Source organism: Lacerta agilis, chromosome 6 (assembly GCF_009819535.1).
Source record: "Lacerta agilis isolate rLacAgi1 chromosome 6, rLacAgi1.pri, whole genome shotgun sequence".
NCBI lineage: Eukaryota > Metazoa > Chordata > Lepidosauria > Squamata > Lacertidae > Lacerta > Lacerta agilis.
Window position 1 is genome coordinate 74,490,304 of NC_046317.1, and position 22,636 is coordinate 74,512,939.

General features: G+C 45.7%; 1 protein-coding gene across 1 annotated transcript in view; it reads right to left on the reverse strand.

Annotated features, from left to right (window-relative positions):
• The window catches only part of LOC117048966 (thyrotropin-releasing hormone receptor-like), a 32,334-nt gene that overhangs the window by 6,967 nt on the left and 2,731 nt on the right, over positions 1–22,636 (reverse strand). The window contains exon 2 of the mRNA XM_033153473.1: positions 21,427–22,329. Within this exon, the coding sequence (XP_033009364.1) occupies positions 21,427–22,236 (810 nt within the window). The 5' untranslated portion in view covers positions 22,237–22,329. The remainder of the gene's footprint in view (positions 1–21,426; positions 22,330–22,636) is intronic.

Genomic DNA, 22,636 nt, shown 5'->3' on the forward strand with positions numbered 1-22,636 from the left:
GCAAGACCATTCCTGTATAAAGGTAGTGCAAGCAATTGAGTACACTCTGTGGGCATGCTTCACCTGTTTGCTAGCTCTGCATTGTCAATGGGTCAGCTCACAAAGGGGGGATTTTTAATATACGATGAGGCACATCTGAAATAACTATGCATGCAAGCACTCGCCCTATGGCTGCTGTCACAACTGCTTAGGGGGAAGGGCTGTGGCTCAGAGGTAGAGCATTTGCTTTGCATGCAGAAGGTCCCTTATGGTCAGTCTCTGGCATCTCCAGGTAGGGCTGGGACAGAGACCTTTCTGAGATCCTGGAGATCCACTGCTAAGTCAGTGTAGACAACGCTGAGCTAGAGGGACCAATGGTTTGACTTGGTAAAAGGCATCTTCCTATTTTCCTAGGTTTTGACCATAACGTTGCAAAGAAAGGAAAGCATATAAAACCCAAATGTCAAACTCTGGATAAGATGAGATGTGGACTGCATAAACATCTACACACACACACACACAATGTGAAAATCTGCTGGTATGCACATACTCTAAAATACCATCAGTGCATCTACATTAGCAAACACAGCATGGGATTCTTTTCTTCTGTGACCCCCCAGCCCATCAGTGAAATAACTGCCCCGTAAGATCACCACTGAATTCCTTCTAATAAAATGATGTGAGTTTTGGAGTACAGCCCGCCAGTGACAGGGGTGCTGTTTTTTTCCATTTGACTTCAGTGTCCTTTAGATTATTCAATTACATCCAGCAGTACTTCAATTAGAAAAAACAAAGTAAACAAAGTAGATGCTAAAGTACATATATAAGCAGTTCCTCTAATCATGGGAAAAGATTGGCCTCTAAGGGCGATTTTGCTCATTGCTTGAGGGCAAACTTGGTTTTGCTATCACATCAGACAGTTTCAGCTCCAACAACTATAGCTGTATGGTATATGCTAGTGAAAATGGCCTTTTAAAACATGTTATCAGCTGCATCACTTCAAATATGGATGTTGTGACTATGTGCATTTCTTGCTAGTTTAGCTGGAGAAAGTGGCCTTACTGTGGATGGCTGCTCCCATACAACCCTAGTGGTATAACACAGGAAAATTTTGTTGAAAAAAATAAAATAAAAGAGGAACGAATATTGCAAATACACAAATACTTACCAGATAGAAAGATTGGTGGGTGGGGTGGAGAAGGTGTCAAGATTATGTTCAGTTGTCTAGTTGTACTTTGTTGCATCTTTGTTACATCTATGAAAACCAATTAAAACTGCTTTTTTAATTTAAAAAAAAGTGAATTTGTATGATGTCTCCAATGGTGACTTTCACACCACGACTGGGTTCACCTGTCACATTAAACCCTAGTTTAAAAACAAACTATGGCTTTGCAAGGGACCAGGAATCCGATTCCTCTTCATCAAGAGATGGAGCTGAAGATTCCAAACCAAAAGGGGAAAGACACACAAAGCCAGTGCCAGAAGCAAGGTTAACAGATGAGCCTATGGGCCCAGGATTGTGACACTGCCCCCCTCATACATGGACTCAATTGCAGAAGCCCTAGTGAGCCCAGAGGCTCCTCACTCCATTACAACAGGAGATTCCTGGAGGGGCTGGGCTCTTTTAATTAAAGCAGCACCTTCCAGTGTGGGCGGGGCGAAACATTAGGATGCAGCTCCTCCTCCTATGATATAGGGCTCAGTTTGAGATTATTTTTTGGTGAAGCAACACCAGAGCTCCATGTTCCTGGAGCCCTGTCCCTGAACCTTCCCTTGTACGTAGAAGGGGCCTTGCCTTACCACACAGCACGGTAAAGTTTTGTGTGAGTGCAAATGCACTGCTGAATGGTTCTCACAATACTCTTCCCCCCTTCCTGTTTGGACCCGGGCATGTGGTGGTTTATTTGGATAGAAAAGAATTATAAACTCAGGTTCAGATGCCATGACAAGTCAGACTGGCATAACAGTTGTGGAGCAGCCAGGAGCAGAGTGGATCAAAGACTTTTCAGCAGCATGCTCTGTCACGATGCAAGTTCACATTAAACCGTTGTTGTTGTTGTTCAGTCGTTCAGTCATGTCCGACTCTTCGTGACCCCATGGACCAGAGCACACCAGGCACGCCTATCCTTCACTGCCTCTTGCAGTTTGGCCAAACTCATGTTAGTAGCTTTGAGAACACTGTCCAACCATCTCATCCTCTGTCGTCCCCGTCTCCATCATCAGGGTTTTTTCTAGGGAGTCTTCTCTTCTCATGAGGTGGCCAAAGTACTGGAGCCTCAACTTCAGGATCTGTCCTTCTAGTGAGCACTCAGGGCTGATTTCTTTAAGAATGGATAGCTTGGTTTTAACAACAGCAATTGAATGTGTTGTGTGAACCAGGCATTCGTGCTCTCAGTGGTATATTATAAGGAAATGCCAGCAAATACAAGGCACGAAGAAGCTTTAATTTTTAGCTGAAGATTGGTGCCATTGACTCAAGACTAGGTCAAGGAAGCAGTTGCTGAATTTGGGGTTAGGGGTCTGTTCATAGCTCTCTGTCTCGCTAGTACAGTAGCGATAGGTTAGTCTGCAATTGGAGTTGTCTGAAATCTTGCCTAGGATCAAGGAACTGTTACATACAGGCTTTACTTGGGATTTACTTCCCTGTAAATTTACATAGAATTAGGCTGCAAGTCATCTAGCTGTTTTTGGCTTCTTACAAAAATTGAGCTCTAAAAAGCTACACAACAGATACTGGCAATTGTTGTTGTTTTTTTCTACTGAAGCTTATGCAATACAGCTTACCATGGAGAAGATGTCACCTTTGCAGGCTTCGAGTTCTGTTTGATCTCTCCCTAAACTCTCTTGCCTACTAGGCAAGGAAAGATTTGACAGCCACGTTTAGTATTTCAGGATTGTGGGTAAAACAGAACCTTCAAACAGTCTTACAAACTGGTTCTTCTGGCAGATTTCCAATAAATTTCAGTGAGGCAGTCAAACATGGGAATGGAAGAGGGGCAGGCTAATGAAATAAAACTGATGCATTGGATCTGAACCATTTCAAATTCAACGGAGTCAATTAAATTAGTATTTTGCCTCAAGACTTCAGTGACTGAACGAGCAAAGAATTGTGCTTTTATTCACTTCTGCCTTCCCTCTGGGAACCTCTTATGGAATCCAAAACATATACTCAACTCAGTAATAAGGAATAGAAATTACCAATTTCAAGAGGCCCTTTCTATTACTATAGGTTTATCAGGATTATAAAATAATGACCCAGGTTTCCACTTAACACTAGTGCAGAGATGGGGAACCTGTGCTCTGCAGATGTTGTCTGGCCACAACTCTCATCATCTCTTCTGGCTGGGATTGCAATTAAAGAAGAAAGTTTGCCACATGGTCAACGAACGATAAAGTAGGTTTGCTCTTGGGAACAGCTGAGGAAAATTGTGGTTCCTTTTTGTTTTCGTGTGAATACTGGAAAACCACACAAAACATTATTAACGTGTCTCCATTCTTCATCCAGAAGAACAATAAAAACATTCTTCTGGAGAATAGATGGGAAATGGGCGAAAATGGGATTAGCCTTTTGTGCTCTTGGGGACCATCTGATTCTTTAGGTGGTCTGTGCTTGCAGTATAATTGGCAACAAACCAGGATCTGCACTGACATTTGGGCTCCCTTGTGGGCCTTTCTATACCAGATACTGGAAATCACAAGTGGGGAAGAAGGCTGCTGCACTCAGCCACCCATAGATATCTGACTGGCCACTGTAAGAACAGGGTGCTGGATAAGATGGGCCTTTGGGTTCTTATGTTCTGCAATAAAGTTAGAACTACATAATAGTCAGGACTATGTACAGTTATGGAGCACAAGCAGACATGGCTGATGTGGTGTAGTGATTAGAGTGCTGGACCTGAGAGACCTGGGTTCAAATCACCACTCAGACAGGACACTCACTGGGTGACCTTGAGCCGATCTCTCAACCTAACCTACCTCTCAGCGTTGTTGTAAGGATAAAATGGGGAGAAATAAGTACAATGCTCTGAGCTCCTTAGAAAGATCTCATACACATTTTAATGAATCATGCACATATGTGTGTGAGCATGAATTTTACATGTAAAATCTTTAAAATGTGGCACATATTTTTTGCAACTTACAAACAGCTCTTGGAACAGAAAAATGCCTTTGCCAAAGACCCTTCTGGCCATTGCCCTCACTGTAAAAAAAAACATGTTGAGAAGGTTATGTAGCAAAGACATTTTTCTGTTCCTTGAAAAGGTGTTTGGCTATATATTCTGGTATGGTTCAGAATAAAAAAGTTGTTTTCATAAGCAAGGGGCTATAAACATTTTAAATGATTGGTTTACAGCCACTATTCTTTCAGTACTTGCAGATAATATCATTTTTAATCTGGGACTGAGAGCTCATAATGTACTCAGAGCAATACTTACGAATGGGAAAAGTGTGTCTATGTTCCATTGAAAGCTAAGGGTACACTATGGAATTAAAGATTTTTCCAATAATAGAATAATGAACAATCTAAATGGAAATAGGATTTGGGTTCTGAAAACCCAGGGAAAGTATATAATGGCTTTGGATGAGAAGATCCACATTTTTTGAAGTACAAAATTAAATTAAAATATTTTAAAATGCTGTGCAGTTGATACTGGAATTTAAAATGCATGGCACAATTATATACTGTTGCAAGTTGTGGAGATGGGAACTTCTTTAAAAGATGTATTACAATTGCCTTATTCAAAAATGCCTGCAAGACATTTGGAGAATCATTTCGATAAAAGCGGATTGTAAAATACAGCTTCTTTTACCAGAAATAAATAAATAAGGGTTTGGTTCCCAGTGAGGAAGCAGAGTTCATATTAAACCTTTTCAAAGTCAATTACTGCTAAATATTTATATCCCAAAAGGCAACTTTCTATCTGGGGAATGTCTGGAATACGTCCATTCCACATAGTCCTATCCTGGCTGCTCCAAGCTCAAGTAACTTCCTATCATTCAGCTCCTACACATTATCCCTTTCTTTGCATTATGACACAGTATTCCAGGTGTGGTCTGATCAAGGCAGAATAGAGTTGTACTATTCATTTCCTTGATCCTATACTTCGGTTGATGCAACTTAGTTTGTTTGTTTTGCTACTGCACCACACTGTTGACACTTGTTAAACTTGTGGTCCACTAAGACCCCCTAGATCCTTTTCACAAGTACTTCTGGCAAACCAGGTGTGTCCCTGAAGTGTTTTGATTGTTGGAAACGCTTCAAACCAATTTCTGCACACTAACGGAGCCCGGCACACTTCCTCTGCGCGTACCTGCTGAAGCGCTTTTCCTTGATGCCGTCTCCTGTGCTATTCAGCAGAGTTTTCTTTTCTTATCTTCTCTCACGCAGCGGGGGTGTGTGCATGCCAGCATATTACAGACAACAGAGTCCGGCTTCTTTCTAATCTAGAAGCTTTATTTTACAAGGCATAAATCATTACATTCCGGGAGAGTCGCAAGCCATGTTGGTGGCTTCTCCCTTCTCTCCGTTCTCCGGACACAGAAACAGAAAGTATCACATTACACAGTACAACAGTACACAGAGCATCCGGTGACGCTCTTCCTCCTGTGGGTGGGACAATCTGGTTGAGCTTGTTAACTCTAAAAGCTCCAAACCTCTACACCCCCTCTTGTCCCGCACACAGGGGCGTCGTAAGCTTGCAGCTTACCTCACACAAACCCTCACAGAACTCCCCATGACGTTGGAAGCTCAGGGGCTTCGTGAACCCAACCTTCTGGTTCACCTGACCAGGACAGTACTTCAGCTTCTCCAAGCCAGTCTGAACGCACACGTCTCGAAAAAGAACGTCTAGGTGTTTGGGTCTGGCCTTGACTTGTCCAGACTCTGCCACCAAAAAACAGAGTTGGTTGTCCTCCCAAACCATCACGGGCAGGCAACTCTGAACGCAGATCTCTTGGACCAAACACCTATAGAACTCCAGTTCCCTGCAAAGCACTGACAACGCACTGTACCTGGCTTCTGCACGAGAACGAGCAATGAGGCTCTGGCACCGGGACTTCAGCCCGCCTAGAGCTCCTTCACACTGTACAACCATTTCAGACACAGATTTCCTGTCCTCGGAATTTGCCCAACCGCCGTCGCACCAGCGCGTGAGCTGGGGCTCACCGGTAGCTGACAACTCCGGGCAAAACTCTTTAGTCTCCTGCAACCTCTGGAGCACTCTCACCATGCCATTCCAGGCATGCACGCTGGGATTTGCAGCCACCTTGCTGAACAGATCCACAGCAACTGCTATGTCAGTTTTGCTCAACTATGAAGGAAACAGCAGCCTCCCAGGAGCTGACCTAAACACCTCGGGGCTCTCGAACTCAGAGCGTTCCCCGGTCTGACTGTCCTCACCTAGACACGTCTCCATGGGTGTTCTGACACTAGCACATTCAGACACTCTGCACTTCTTCAACGACTGCACTACCTTGCCAGTCTGATTGAGCAAGACACTACCATCTTCGGCTCTGTCTACCTGCACACCTAGGTAAACACCAACAGGGCTTAGGTTCCTGAGCTGGAAAGACTGACCAAGCTCCTCTGCGAACCGTTGCACCTGTCCCCTGGTCTCCACCAGGTAAAGCATGTCCGCACCGGACTGCAGAACTAGACCCTGTTCTGGGCTTACTCCTGCCAGAAACAGGCAGCTATCAGCACAACTCTGGCTGACACCTAGCTTACTCAAAGCTTCTTGCACGCCTGAGGACCAATCTCTGGCTGACTCCTTCAAGCCAGTGATTGCCTCGTGCAAACTCCACACCTGATTTGGCCCGTTGTCCTCGAACCCTGGCGGAGGTACCTCGTACCTCTCCTCATCCAGGTCGGAATCCAAACAGGCATCCAAACCAAAGTGGCTTGCCTCAAAGCTGCTTTGAGTCGCGACCGCTACCAGCTTGCACGTGGTTTCGCTTCTGAGAGAGGGCGCGTCCAGTACCTCGGAACAATGGACCCCCTCCTCCTGAGTGAAACCTCTGGCTACTGACCTAGCCTCGCACTGCAACTCGCCAGTTGCTGCCGTCTTGAGTCTGCACACCCAACGACCTTCTGACAGCGTCGTGGTTGTGCACACACCCAAAGACTTCATTGAGCTTACCTGCTCTACCATGGCATCCTGCCATTTCTGGGCCTCACCTTGAGATACCCATTGAACCTTCACAAGGCTTTCCGGTTCACACTGAACCAAACAAGCACTCACGCTAGTGGCCGTGAACCTTTCGGGCAGAATCCCTTCAGTGGATCGTGCAGACTGCTGTGATACCACTTCAGATTCTCCCTCTGTTTCAGTTGCACTGGATTCCACCTGCACGTCCTTGACGTCAGGCATCTCCCCTACAGACTTGCTGCGCCTGTGCATCCTAACTGAACCACCCAAGGATGACGTTGGCGCGCCTTTGGGCTCCTGCTTCACTGCCAAAGAACCCCCCTCTTGCACCAGGACGAGACCTGCGTCAGGCTCTCCTGGAGAAGAGTTGCCACACAAAGAGTCGCCAAGCGTGGCCTGCCTCCTAGTCCGTGACATAGGAGTTGCGGGTGCACTCCCAGGCTGCTGCCTTGGAGTTGCCCCTAGCTGCGCTGCACCCTGGTGATGGCCGGGAACTCGGCCCGAGCCACCAGCAGGTGCTAAAGCCACAGCAATACCCCCTCTTGGGGCTGATCCACCTGGACCATTGCCACCCAGTTCCACCCAGAACCCTTGTGGAAGCTCTGCATCCAAGAGCATGTCTTCAGTGGCAGCATGCAGCATCCTTTGCTGGCTCTCTGCAAGACCACATACCTGTGAAGAAAGCAGGTTAGTCACACTGTGCTTACTCCCCCTCTCACTGAGGACCTGGGAACAGCCTACTCCAGTAGAAACCTGCTGTTCCACTGCAACCAGTGGTGCTGCCTCAGTTGCCTCCTTGAGCAACGCAGACCACATGTGGCGAGAGAAAGCATCAGCCAAACACTCAGAACAACACGCTCCCCCCAGGTTAGCTTCTGGCATCCCTTCAGAAACAGCCACATGAACCAGGGAAAAGGGACGCGTGGTTTCCCTTTCAGACGCGGGGTAACTGGACGTCGACTTCTCGACCTTGCAAACCCTGCAATCAAGAAAGCTGTTACATGCCCTTAACTTGCACCCTTCAGAGAACTCAGGCTGCTCCAGCACACTGTCCCAGTGGCGACTTGCCAGCCTTTTGTACCACTGACACAAACACAAACGGTGCATGGGCACATTGGCGCATTGAGCAAACACTGCATCAGTGCCACCTCCCCCTGTTCTGGATTGAGGCTTCTTAACAGCAAACAGCCCGTCCTGGCTGCCTTTCACGCGTAGAAGCATCTTCTGGCCCCTGCAAGCAGAACAGGTGATAATCACAAAGCAAACAGCAAAAATATTGGACAGAAGGTTTGACATATACAGATACACAGTCACGTCAGCAACCAAAGAAAACGCCAGTTCTGTCCCTTGGATGTGTCCCTTGACTGTTAGCAAAAAGTCAAGCCTTTTCTTGCCTCCAACAGTCACAAACTGCCTCTCGACTGCAGCAGCCAGTACGTTGAACTGCTCTGTAGAAGGAGACTCGCAGTTCCTCACAAGTCCACCAGGAGGAACGATGACGATGCAAAGAGACGCTGCACAGGCACTCATCACTCGCAGCCCACCAGGGTTGGCCTCTCTCAGCGTTGCCTCGGTGACTGCATCACAACAGTAGGGCTTATCTCGGCTCCATCCTTCAGTGGCATCAGGCTTCTCACACTCAGCTGGGCACGTGACCTGATGGCTGTGAGAAACGGCCTTGCCCTTATCTTCAGCCATGCACGTCAACAAAAGACCAGGTGCAGGCGACGTGACAAAACACAGCTCCACAGTCAATGCCTTTACACTGGCTTCAGACTTGGAAACAGCCCCTCCCTTTCTGGGAGCAAAGCCCACGGCGATCTGGCCCCCCTCCTGCTTTCCATGGCACTGTTGCTTCTCAACAGCCATAAGCCGAGCTGGGGGCAAGCCTTCCAAAGCCACTTCAGCCAGTCCCTCAGCCCCGTGAAACTGGGCTAGGGTCTTCTTCCAGGCTTCACAAGCACTGGCCAGACCTTCCTCCTCACAGGCGTTGGCCAAAACATCAACGCTCTCAGGGAACAGCCCTCTGCATTGAAGCTGTGAGGCTGGAGGTGCTTGCAAACAAAAGCTTCCCTCCTCCTTGCTGGGAATGCTATGGCTCCCTCCATCTTGCCCAGGGGTAGCGTACTTACGAATCTGTAGCTTCTTACCCGGCTCCACAGATGGGGGTTTCACCAGAGAGGTACAACTGCTTTTGCAGCCCTCGATCTGGGCTTCCCTGCTGCCTTCCAACCTCTGGCAGCAGGTTTTAGGCTCCTGAGCCATTCAGCAGACTGCTGAATGCTCCTGCTGGCAAAGCAAACTTCCCTGGATGCTCCATCACAGTCCAAACCAGGGAGGCACTTCTCAGCTTGGCACACACGTTCTGGATCCTTGGAACTGCTCCAGAATCAATCCAGAATGGGGAAAAGCTTGGATCCATAACCTGAAGTGTTTTGATTGTTGGAAACGCTTCAAACCAATTTCTGCACACTAACGGAGCCCGGCACACTTCCTCTGCGCGTACCTGCTGAAGCGCTTTTCCTTGATGCCGTTTCCTGTGCTATTCAGCAGAGTTTTCTTTTCTTATCTTCTCTCACGCAGCGGGGGGGTGTGCATGCCAGCATATTACAGACAACAGAGTCCGGCTTCTTTCTAATCTAGAAGCTTTATTTTACAAGGCATAAATCATTACATTCCGGGAGAGTCGCAAGCCATGTTGGTGGCTTCTCCCTTCTCTCCGTTCTCCGGACACAGAAACAGAAAGTATCACATTACACAGTACAACAGTACACAGAGCATCCGGTGACGCTCTTCCTCCTGTGGGTGGGACAATCTGGTTGAGCTTGTTAACTCTAAAAGCTCCAAACCTCTACAGTCCCCCCGTCCTATATTTGTCCAGCTGTTTCTTCCTGCCTAAGGACTTCCCAACAACACACCCTCTCCCCAGGCCATGCTGCTCACTGACCCTGCTTCACTGCCTTCTTTTTGCCTGGCTGGTATGTGTCCTCAAACTCTGATAATGCCTCTTGCTTGCCTGGAAGATAATGAGCGTGCATGTAGAAACTAGCCTGCTGCACAAAGGTAAAACTTACAGTCGTTGCCCCACACCAACTTTTGCCTTGGACCCCACTTACCACTGGAATGTGGCCCCCAGAAGGTATTCCATGAGGGAATGCGGCCCTCTGGCTGAAAAAGTTTCCCTACATTTGTGGGCATTCCATCCTGGCATCCAATGACATGTGGGCAAGTTTAAGCCGAGGAGAAGAAGAAGAAGAAGAAGAAGAAGAAGAAGAAGAAGAAGAAGAAGAAGAGGAGTTTGGATTTGGCTTTTGTGGGTGTAGTGGCGAGCACACTGTGGGATGTAAAACGCAGGAGCAGTCAAACACAATATTGCTAGAGTGGACACAAAAGCCATCTTAGTCCACCAGCCAGAACTTCCTGTTTATTCTGGGCTGGGATGGACTTCCTCTGTGTAACTGGAGATGGGTGTGGTCTCACCCGGGCAGGTTAACACAAAACCACAGGGACCAGACTCCATCTTCCTCTTTTGGACCACACACTCAAAGAAGCGAGACCGCTAGGATGCTCTCTTGGCTTCTAGCCAAGAGAACACAAAGGAGCTGTTTTCCCTTATGGAACAGTCTCCTGAGTAAATGTAACTTTTACTAAGTTTAAGTCTGCCTTCTGGGATCCTTTTGTGAACAGATGATTTCTCGTGAGTAAACTCTTTTTATGCTTTTATAGAAGACTGTGTAATGTCTTATTTTGAGAGGGATTAATGGGGGAAATACCAGGACATTTATTACAGAGGTTTTAACGAACCCGAGCAAGCTATCCACTGTGTGTGTGTTTAAAAAGGGGAATAAGAACTCTGCTAATTTCTGGGACTTGTAAACACAAATTGGAATAGGATATCTTAAAACAATATATCCTCTCCTGCATCCCAAAACATTCCCCCACACACTGACGCCTGTGGGCATCACATTGGTGACACCATTAGATAAAGGGTTTGGAATTCCTGGCACTGTGGATCTAGTTTATGCTGGGAGCTCACCTAGCATTATTTATGCCATCATGGTGGAACACGGCACCAGCTGTGGAAGAAGAAGAAGAAGAAGAAGAAGAAGAAGAAGAAGAAGAAGAGGAGGAGTTTGGATTTGATATCCCGCTTTTCACTACCCAAAGGAGTCTCAAAGCGGCTAATATTCTCCTTTCCCTTCCTCCCCCACAACAAAAACTCTGTGAGGTGAGTGGGGCTGAGAGACTTCAAAGAAGTGTGACTAGCCCAAGGTCACCCAGCAGCTGCATGTGGAGGAGTGGAGACACGAACCCGGTTCACCAGATTACGAGTCTACTGCTCTTAACCACTACACCACACTGGAGCTGCGCAATTCCCCTCTTCTGTAATTGCTTTGTTTTTGCAGGTCTTTTGGCTGACGTATCGGTAAACAAGCTCTGTCTGGTATTTTGGAAGGGAGAGATGGCTTTCCACTACCTCATCATTCATGACCACAATTACTGGCTTGCCCTTCCACAGCAAAAGATTCTCACACAGTGAAACACCAAATAACAAGGATAGGCCAGCTTCTGGAAAACGAAGGGTTTCCTATGACATTTTCACTCGGTTTTCGGCAGACCTTTGGCCGGTCTTAAGAAAGAAGGGAGCAACAGGAAGCAGGCTGCCCTTAGCTGCCTTAATGAGCCCAGCGAAATCCTCTACTGGAGAAGGGCAGACAGGGTGCACATCTTAAATCTTTAATCGCACTGGAGGAGGGAGGAGTCATCACCCTCAAAGGAAGTCAATAAATGCATTAAACCTTTTCTCGAGCCACAGAATGGAGGAGAAAGGAATGTTCTGCTCCTCACGAGTGATTTCCCAAGACCTGTCCAGCTTGGGAAGCAACATTCCATTCAATATAGGCGACCCCCAACTTACAAGGGCACAGCGCACAAAGCCAAAATTGCATATAGTCGAAACACACTGGGTGCAATGGCAGGTGGGATTGCCAAAGTTTTGATTTTGATTTTTTTTCCTAAAAGCATCTTGATGATTGCTGATAGAACAGGGATTATCAAAAGCACACGGTTAATATGAAAAGATGAGTCATAATTATATCATCAGCTTTTACCACTCAACCACTCTTAAAAACCTTTGCATCAGAGTTCTTCATTATAGCTAATGATCACACAATTATCATTGTTATTATCTTAATATCACACCGTATCTTAAGATTACAGTGTAAAAATACAAAATGCATAAGATAATAACAACAAAATAAATAACACCCCCCCCTTTTCTATATGTTAAGTGATATGTACCTAGAATTCTCTGATCACTGTGTTTCTTGAAGATAGTATTTTATTAGCATAGTTAACCGTTCCTTCAGGGCAGTATTTTCTTCTTCTAATGTAATCTGATTTGGTTACTAGCGCTGCTGCTGTCCTGGATACTTGAGAAGCTCTTAAAACTGCAGTGCTTAATTTCAGAATTTTTGGAAGGGTTATTGATCCCACTTCTGTTCTTTGTACAAGTTGTTCTCATTTTCACAGGAACCATATGTAAATTTGACCGTTACAGTTTTTATCGGGGAAGAATAATACGAAGGCTCTGGGGATTCCTACAGCTCAGGAAAGGTCTGAACGAGAGTGTTTTAATGGCAATTTCCTCTAGAAAATGAGTATGTCCTCAAATCTCATGACAACTCTTCTTTTTGCAAGAATGTCAGTCATTAAAATAGACACAAGGGTTTCCAGGTGGTCTCCTACTTTACATACAACAATATTTCAAGGACTGTAGAAGACAATCCTTGATTTAAAGGGGTGTCCAGTCCATGTCTGATTCAAGGATTAAGGATCCTAAGAAGGGAGAGAGCAGGGGGGGCTTGAAGTTGCTACCAGCAGTCAGTACACAGACTGATCAGGCACAGGGGCTACCAATTCCCAGTGTGCTGTAGTGGTTAGAGTGCTGGACCAGGGTTCAAATCCCCATTCGGCCATGAAGCTCGCTGGGCGACCATTGGCCAGTCACTGCCTCTCAACCTACCTCACAGGTTTCTTGTGGGAATAGAATGGGGAGAAGTTACTTACAACACATTGAGCTCCTTGGAGGAAAGGTGGGGCATAAATGTAATTAATAAATAATAAATAAGTAAATAATATGGCAAAAAGTGCTGTATTTATATCTTAATTACAATAATTATTTCTAAATTTGCAAGGACATAAATTAACAGATCAATAATGCCATGTAAATCTGTGCATAAGTGGCTGATCTAGCAGAATCAGTGTATCACAGGCATACATAATGGTGATCTGTTCTCTTTTCTTAATAATAATAATAATAATAATAATAATAATAATAATAATGTGGGCATGGCCCCCTTGATACTGAGGGATGACTTCCAATCATCGTGGGGAAAAGAGACTTTAAACAAAGTGCAGACCTGTGGGCTGTCACCACATCTCTTCCTGGAGTCTATGACATTCAGTCAAGCTAAAGTTGTGATCTCTCAAAGACTGAGGGACATTGCTAGACAAGAGGATATTGCCCTTGTGAAACCTGGGATGTTTTGGGGGGATCAGATATTCCAGATTTCACAAGCCCCTTATCTGGCGGAAATCCACTATGTGGAATACCGCAGACTCCTCACAGCCGCTAGGTTAAATGTTCTAGAATCGGCGGTTTTGTGGGGAAGATACAGGGGAGTTCCATATGCCCAGAGATCCAGGGAGCGGTTGAGTCAACTGAACATATCCTTTTGACCTGCCCATTTTATGCAGATCTTAGACAAAAACTTATAGCTCCACTCCTAGGCCAATTTAGCCTAGTAGACAGAGAAAGACAGGTTTTGTTTTTGTTGAACAATTTCACACAACTTTCTTGGTGGCAAAATTTCTTTTTTTGGCCCTTTAATGTCGTAAGGTTAAAATTGACATGGGTCTAAATGTATAACCTACTTCTCATTGTATGTTTTAGTGTTAAGCTCCTTGAGATGTTTAGACATTTTAATTGTTGTATGGGTAATGATTGCGTACTGACTGACGGTCAAATAAATTTTATTGATTGAATAATAATAATAATAATAATAATAATAATAATAATTGCAAGTTGCTTTACAGTGTTTTTAACATTGTGTTTTAATTGCTGCAACTCCCACTGGGACCTTAGGTTGAAGGGCAGGTAACAAATAATATTAATAATACTGAGAATCTATATTTTCATTGCCTTGGACTCAAAAGTAAAATAAAGGAGAAAGACATAGTCTTTTCATAAACACAAACAAAACTGAGGAGAGCTTACATTTGCATCTCTCTTTGTTGAGTTCATCAGTAAAGAAAGTCTTATTGGAACATGTTTTATTTATTCAGCAATGTTTTGCACCTTATTTCAATCTTATAGTTTATGCGCTGCTATTTCTATTCCCCCCTCGGCCCCACAATGTTTTCTCTTGCAATTTAATTTAACCTGAAAATAGTAACATGGTTTTCAAATGGCAAATAATATTACTATTCTCAAGTTTTAACAGTTAGCTAAAACATTGTACGTGCTGTCTATGATTTTCAAAATTAAGCTAAAGGAAAACAAGTAAATCAGGCACGGCTAAGAAAAGAGTGATACCCAAGGGTGTATGTGTGACAATTCAGGTTACTCAGGCGCCCCTGAGTGCTTTGATCAAAAGTCTTGGTTGTTGTTGTTTTTAATGGAAATAAAGGCATAAAGCAATATTAAGTTCCCTAATTGTGAATCTGATCAATGCATCTGTCTCTGTTTTCCTGCATGAAGTACTGTCCAATAAATGTAATGTGATCTAACCAATTTGTCTTCAGAGCCAAACACCGTCTGATTTAGGTAAAACAACAACCCACAAGTGTCCGGGGAATTGCCTAATGAACAAAGTATTGGAAATGCAGACTGGATATGCATAGGGTTGTACTGTGCAATTCTAAGAAACAGAACGCTTCTGTCTCCTTGAATTAGATTAACTATATGAGGTGTAGCCAATGTAGTCCCCTCCAGACGCTCGTGGACTACAAATCCCTTCATCCCTGGCCCCTGGCTATGACAGTAAAGGCTGTTGGGAGTTGGAGTCTAACAACAGCTAGACTATATTATATCATGTTGAGGGCCTTACTCTGTTCTCAGTGGACTTTCAGTTATCTAAATATATTGTTTTTAGGCTCTAAACTAAAGAAACTGCAATCTTTTTGAAATATGTTCTGGTGTCTCTGTGATGTAACTCCTTGAAAAATGTACTTTATGGAACAATACCATTTACCTTAATATCTGGACTGCTAGACCTCATTCTTCAGCCTTCGACAGGTTTGCCTCTCCGGGGGAGTAGCAATGATGGAAGGTTTCCTTCAAGTGGTCTTTGTTCAGTGCAGCCTACTTGAACAGATGGTTCTGCCTGTCTAGACCAGGGCACTGAAGCTTAACCTGAATTGAAAGGTGTTTTCCTACTCGTTGCTTCAAGGTTGAAAGTTCTCATTTCACTTTTTCAATAAGGAGAGATTGATTTTGCCCTTGAGTTTGTGTTTTCCTTATGAACTGGATTCCCTCGATACTAGCAATCTAAGACATTCGCTTGCATCTCGCTTACTGCAAGCCAACAATCAGGCCTGGACCTGAGGCACAAACAACGTCTAACATCTTTAACTTGTGTGTGTTAGCCAACTGAACAAAGTCTAGCTGGGGACTTTTTCTTGTCATTAAATTTGGCTTGAGCAAGATGTGCCGCTGGAGTGCTTCATAACAAATGCCTCACACATCATAGCGATCAAACCACATGTCAACGAGGAAATTCCCCAAATTGACATGTTGAGAGAGATGTCCAAGCTCTGCGGTATTAAGCAGCAATCCCCTTGATAGGCTGTTGATTTTGTCTGTGAGGCGGAAAACTCAAAACAATGACTACTGGCGATAAGTTTGCCAATCCCACAAGGGCAGCGAAGGATTTTATAACGGCAATTGGCTAGACTCCACTGACTGCCAGGAGTACAGCTCACTTCTGCTTCCTGCCCTCTATCTTGTTGGCTCCAAGAAAAAACAAAAAGCTCACAGAATATGAACCCCAGGAGGCAGGCTGTCTGACATCAAACTCCTCAACAGCCCCCCAAACAGCCATCTTAACGCAGCGCCTGCTCAGATTCCAAAGCAAGAGGCCTTATTCAGACTGCATACCAGCCATTTGAGAAGATCTAGGATAGCTCTCCCCAACATGGAGCCCTCCAGATATTTTGGACTCCAACAGCCATGCTGTTTGAGGAGGTGTAGCCCAAAACATCTGCAGACCACCAGTTTGGGGAAACGAGCACATTTCATCCATCAAGTGAAGATTTATAACAAGGAAGAGGGAACTTGTGAACACCAGCTGTGGCTGGACTGCAATGGCCATCAGCCACAGCCAGCATGGCCAGTGGTCTGGGATTATGGGAATGTTCTCATGGAAGGACACAACCATTTTCTGCACATCCTATCTTGTTGGGCAGTGTGAAGAGTCATTTTCAGCTGGCAAGGTCCAAGGCCTTCATCAGGTCTATGAAGGCGATGAACAAGGGACATCTCTGCTCTCAGAATCTCTCCTGCAGCTGACGCAGTGAGAAAACCATGTTGACTGTTGACCTCCAATCTCTAATGCCGCGTTATTACTCGGAATATACCCTGCCGGTGAGTGACCGTAATCTGTTGAGAACTACATGAACGAAGGCCTTCCCCACAGTACTCAGCAGGGGAATTCCAGTCAGGACTGTCACCATTTTTCTTGTAGAGGGTCACAAAGCTGGAGTTGCCCATGTCTTGTGGCACAGATCCTGTTTCTCAACACTGCAAGAGAAGGCCATGGATGTGCATCATGAGAGAGGCACTGAGGCTGGATTTCAGCACTTCTGTTGGGGTTCTGTCCTGTCCTGGGGCTTCAACACATGCCTGGGATTTGATGGCATTCTTCTGCTCATCAAGGGATGGAGGGACGTCCAGCTCTTCTAAGACAGGCAGAGACTGAACACAGGGACCATGTTTTCCCGCAATTACAGTTCTCGATAGTGCTCTGCCCATCGCTTCATCTGCTTGCTGCGGTCTGTGGTGATCTCTCCAGGCAAGGTTTTCAGTGGTGCAGTTTTCCCGACTGCTGGTCCAAAGGCTGTCTTCATGCCTTTGTGCATTTTGCATGTGTTGCCGCTGTCAGCAGAGAGCGGAATGCTCTCCCCGGCTCTAATGTATCGTAATACTATCACCAACAGTGCCGTTTCATGCAGCGCAGCTGCAGTTAAAGCAAATATAAAATCCCATCATTTTAAATCTGCAACAAATGTTCTATTTGCAGCTTCCATTAAAAAAAAAGGTAATTTACAGACCCCCTTAAAGAAGAACCCTGCATGGGGCAATTTAAATCCATCAGGTACTGTATTTCCAACTCAACTGTAGTAAAATGAACATTGCCTGAATCGTGAGTCTTATGGACTGTAGCCCAAAGGACAGAAAACTCAGACGTAGTTTTAGTTTATGGCATAAAAAAATTACTTTTTGCCATACAAAACACATTTTTGTTTTGCCAAGCTGCCCTTTACAACTGGTACCCGGTAATTTGGGGTGGGAGATAACGAGGAATATAGAACCAGGACAAAGATGCTAAGAGAAGGCGGAAGGCTTCCCCCTACTGGCTAAAAACTGCCATTATTACCATTCAGAGATTAATTTGGGCACCTGCAAGTGATAAGTACAGACTAGTATTACTAGTACGCCACTTTCGTTTTTAGGGGCTTTCTGCACAAATGTATCCCAACTATATTTCAGCCTTTGCAAGACACTCCTGCAAGCTTCTTTGCAATGGGAACAATGTTAAAACACTGTTTGGGTAGTAGGCCTGAACTGGCCATTCCCAGCAAAACCACCTGTTCCACCCCAGCTCTCCATCTTTTAAAATCACTAAGAATCCGCAACCTGATTAGAAACCCACAATAATAAGGCTCACAGATCACGCTGCCTTCGAAAACAATTTCCAGAATCACGGACGAATAAAATGTCAATGTCATGTCCACATCATACATATAAAGTACACGACTTCCCCTGAAGAATCCTGGGAACCATAGTTTGTTAAGGATTCTGGAATTTGCATCTCTGCGAGGGGTAAACAAACATTTACCAGTTTTCTTTCGGGGAAGCCATGACTGTTGAAGTGCTACAAATGTGCTTTAAATGTATAGTACGGGCGTGGCAAGTTCCTGCTGTAGAGGGAGTGAAGAAAATATCTTTGCAACCCCCCCCTTTGAAAACAGACAATGTGATAACAGCAGTATATTCTCAAGAAAAAGAGTTAACCAGCAGATAACCAGCTGATCATCTGGAAAGGCCCTCTGGAAATCAAGCTCGTCTGCTGTTCCTCTGGGTTATTTCTTTATTTTTTTTCCTGCCTTAGCAATGATCCCAAATTAGAGGAGTTAATTAAACATGATCTCAGTTTGGAGAGAGCCACTCTGGTAAGCAATGTGTAATCTAACACTCTCCTAATCAGGCACATAATTAGCGATTACACGGCAACAATAATTGCCGTTGCTCACACACACCTTCCCCCCTTCTCCTTCTCCTTTTTCTTTTGAGGAAAGCGCCACTTCTCCTCTTTGCTCATGAGCTGCAGAAAATCCATGTCCCTTTTGACTGAAGTGCCTGCGGTGCATGCAGCCTTAGCAGGATTCTGATTGGGGCGGGTACAGTGACTGCAATCTTGCGCAGAAGCACTGCGCACTGCAACATTTTGTTGCAGGGCAACACGTTTTATCCATGAAGCTCAGGGCGGTGTGCGTGGTCTCTCTAACGCACCCCTCATCACAACAATCCTGTAAGGTAGGGTAGGCTAACCAAAAATGACTGGCCCAAGGACAACAAGCGAGTAATTTTAACCCAGCAGAGGCTTACTAGTTTAGAAGAGCAGATAATAGCAGCTGCGAACTAGGAATTCCAGAGTTTAAAAACCCACTTCTGCTCATGAGGAGGCCTAGAGAAGACTCATTTTCTTCCTCAAACGCCACAATCTGCAGCATGGGATGATGATGATGATGATAGCAATAACCTACTTTAGAGGGTATTGCAACCACGATGACTAAGATTAAACTTTACAGAGATGTCGCAAGGATAAAAGCATTTCACATAAATTATATCCCCATTATTATTACTTCCTATCTTTTAAGAATCCTGTCCTTTTAACAGGAAGCGCTATATAAATACAACCTTTTACTATTTTATTACTATTAAGGAGACCCCCACCAATCAGAAAACCTTACCCCTACAAGTTTTTGCACATGTTTCAGAGGCTATCTTTTAGCCAGGTGGGCAGTGCCAGGCCTGCCATTTTATATGTATTACGGATGCATTTTTAGGCTTTCATTTTGTTCTATTTTCATATACTAGGTAATTTATGTTTTTGTCCTTTGTGAGTCGTTTCATGGGGGGGGGGAGTGGAACTAATAAACACAATACTGAACAAACAAATAAAGAATACAGTTTTAAAACTCCAGCTGCCTAAATGCACTTTCAGAGTTGAACGCTGCCATTTCAATGGAGTCCAGGGCTCAGATCAAGTCCTTAATTATATTTAAATGACTGACAATGGAAGTGAGCAGAGGAGTGCATCTTCATAGGGTCTTCCTATACCTGCTTACTCAGAAGTAAATCCCATTGTGCTCAATGGGGCTTTTTTTCCTAGTGAAGGGGAAGAGGTGCAGTTCAGTGGTAGAGAATCGGCTTTCTGCGCAAGAGCTGCCAGGTGTAATCCTCAGCATCTTCAGGTAGCGCTGGAAGAGGCACCTGCCTGAAACCCCCGAGAGCCGCTGCCAGGAAGACCTATTATAAGGCAGCTTCTGCAACCTCGTTCAGTTTTTTAACCAGAAAATGACCTGGTTGGCCGCAGTTAACTGGAACAGTAATGGCATCTCAACGGCCTTTTCATCCAGCTTCCCTAAGACAGCCAATATGAATCATCCTTAGATAATGACACTGCTTTGGAGTAAATGAAGGCTATAACCAGGAAAAATCATCCACAGTCTAAAAGAAGCAAGACTGAACTGATCAAATCTAGAGAACTGCTCATTTTTATATTTTTTAATAAAACACCAGAAATCAGTCATGGTATCCTTGTTTATCTTGGAATACCTAGAGCAGGGATGAGGTCCACGAAGACCGTTTTACCAGCCCACGAGCCGCCCCTAAACCGAGCTGACCACTCGGCGAGTCCCCCGCACCCTGCGCTAAACACAGGAAATTGCCTCTGTGCATGCGCAGATACTGGAAATCGCATCTGCGCATGTCCAGATGCCGGAAATCACTTCTGCACAGGTGCGATTTTAGGCATCTGGGCATGCGCAGAAGCAATTTCCAGCGCTGCGGACATGCACAGACACGATTTCCAGCGTCGTGCTTCACCAGTCCGGCCCACGGACGATCTCCGTAGGAGTGATCCGGCCCATGGCTGGTAAACCTTGCCGACCCCTGCTCTAGAGTCATGGGTTCGAGCCCTTGTCCACAAGAGGTCCAGAGTGTGGCAACACGAGAAAGGGCCTTTTCTGCAATGGCTCTCTGCTTGTGTAATGCTCTCCCTAGGGAGGCTTGCCTGGTGCCTTCATTATATAAATTTAGGCACCAGGCGAAAATGTTTCTCTGTAACCAAGCCTTGGGCTGATTAACATCTTATAACCCATTTACATGTCGAAACAAAATAGAAAATTCTTTCCAGTAGCACCTTAGAGACCAGCTGAGTTTGTTCTTGGTATGAGCTTTCGTGTGCATGCACACTTCTTCAGATGCACACGAAAGCTCATACCAAGAACAAACTCAGCTGGTCTCTAAGGTGCTACTGGAAAGAATTTTCTATTTTGTTTCGACTATGGCAGACCAGCACGGCTACCCACCTGTAACCATTTACATGTGTTTTTGGAAGGGGTGAGGGAGGAGGTTCATTGGTGTGTGTGTGTGTGTGTGTGTGTGTGTGTGTGTGTTTGTCGTGACCAATGACTTTTCCTTAGGATGTTGCAATTTTCATTGGAGAAATGTTGCAGGCCATGGAGTTATATGTTTAGTTTCTTACTATGTTTTTTATATATGTTGGGAGCTATCCAGAGTGGCTGGGACAACCCAGTCAGATGGGTGGGGTATAAATATTATTATTGAATAAGACATTCCTATTTCCATTGGAGAAGTATTGGAATGCTGGTGCTGCACCGGATACCAACCACTGATTCTGAGGTCCTGGGATGCAGCTGCCTCCACCCCACCATCCCTGCCATGCACCTCTTCCATTTGCAACCACCCCTGAAGAGCATTAAGAAGAAAGACCTGTTTCCTGGAGCTGAGAGCACCCTTGTTCCCCCGGCAGGAGAGTTTCATGGAGCTGGAGGTGCTGATAGAGCCGCCATGTTTGCTCGGCCGGCCATCGTGCTGCGGGGTGGCAGGCAGCGGGTTCGTGAAGAGGATGCGGGCAATGAGGCCGTAGAGGACGGTGGCCAAGCCCAGCGGGATGATGTAGAAGACGGTGAAATCCAAGAAGTAGATGGGCATGTAGAGGTTCCTGGAGACCCGGTAGCCGCACTTGACTTGCGTGCCGTCGGAGAACAGGACTTGCGACGTGTCCACCAGGAAGAACCACATGAGGCAGTAGAGGGAGGTGAACAGCCACACGCAGGCGATGATGCGCTTGGCCCGGGCCACGGTGCAGAGCAGCTGCGCCTTGATGGAGTGGCAAATGGCGATGTAGCGCTCCACCGTGAAGGCCGTGATGGAGCAGGCCGAGATGTTGATGCCGAGATACTGCAGGTAGGTGATGCACAGGCAGCCGGCGTAGCCGTACACCCAGGAAGCCACCACCTCCGAGATGTTGGGCAGCCCCGCGGCCAGCAGCACAATCAGGTCGGCCACGGCCAAGCTCACCAGGTAGCAGTTGGTGGGGGTCACCATGTGCTTGGTGCGAAGGACCACCAGCACCACCATGACGTTGCCGGCGATGCCCACCCCGCAAATCAGCAGCACCAGCAAGATGGTCACCACTTGCACTTCCAGGGGCAGATGGGGCATCTTGTCCAGAAGAGTCTGGTTGGCGCTGGCATTGCCCAGCGGAGCGCCAAAGAAGTCCCAAGACTGGTTCTCCATGGGTGGGTCGCCCGGTCGGGTTGTTTTCCTTGACGCTGATGGTGACTGAGCCTGATTAGGGCTCCCAAGCCAAGAGGAACTTCAGCAGGTATCCTGAGTCGGAAATGGGGGTGGGAGAAAAGGGAAGGTTAGTTGGTTAGACCAGAGTCTAATAGTTAGGAGAGGGATATTTAACTGGGAGTTTGGGTTCAGGTTACAGCTCAGCTTGGAGCTCATTGGGGAGTCTTAGGCAAGCTATTACATCTCAGCATCTCTCCCACACTTCTTATATGGCAACAACAACAACAACAGGGGCACAGGAGTGTTGTAAAGATTATTGACTCGACAATTTCTTGCAAATCATCTTAAGACTTGGACAGGTGGCAGAGAAATACTCAGATTAGGCCCACTGACTTCAATT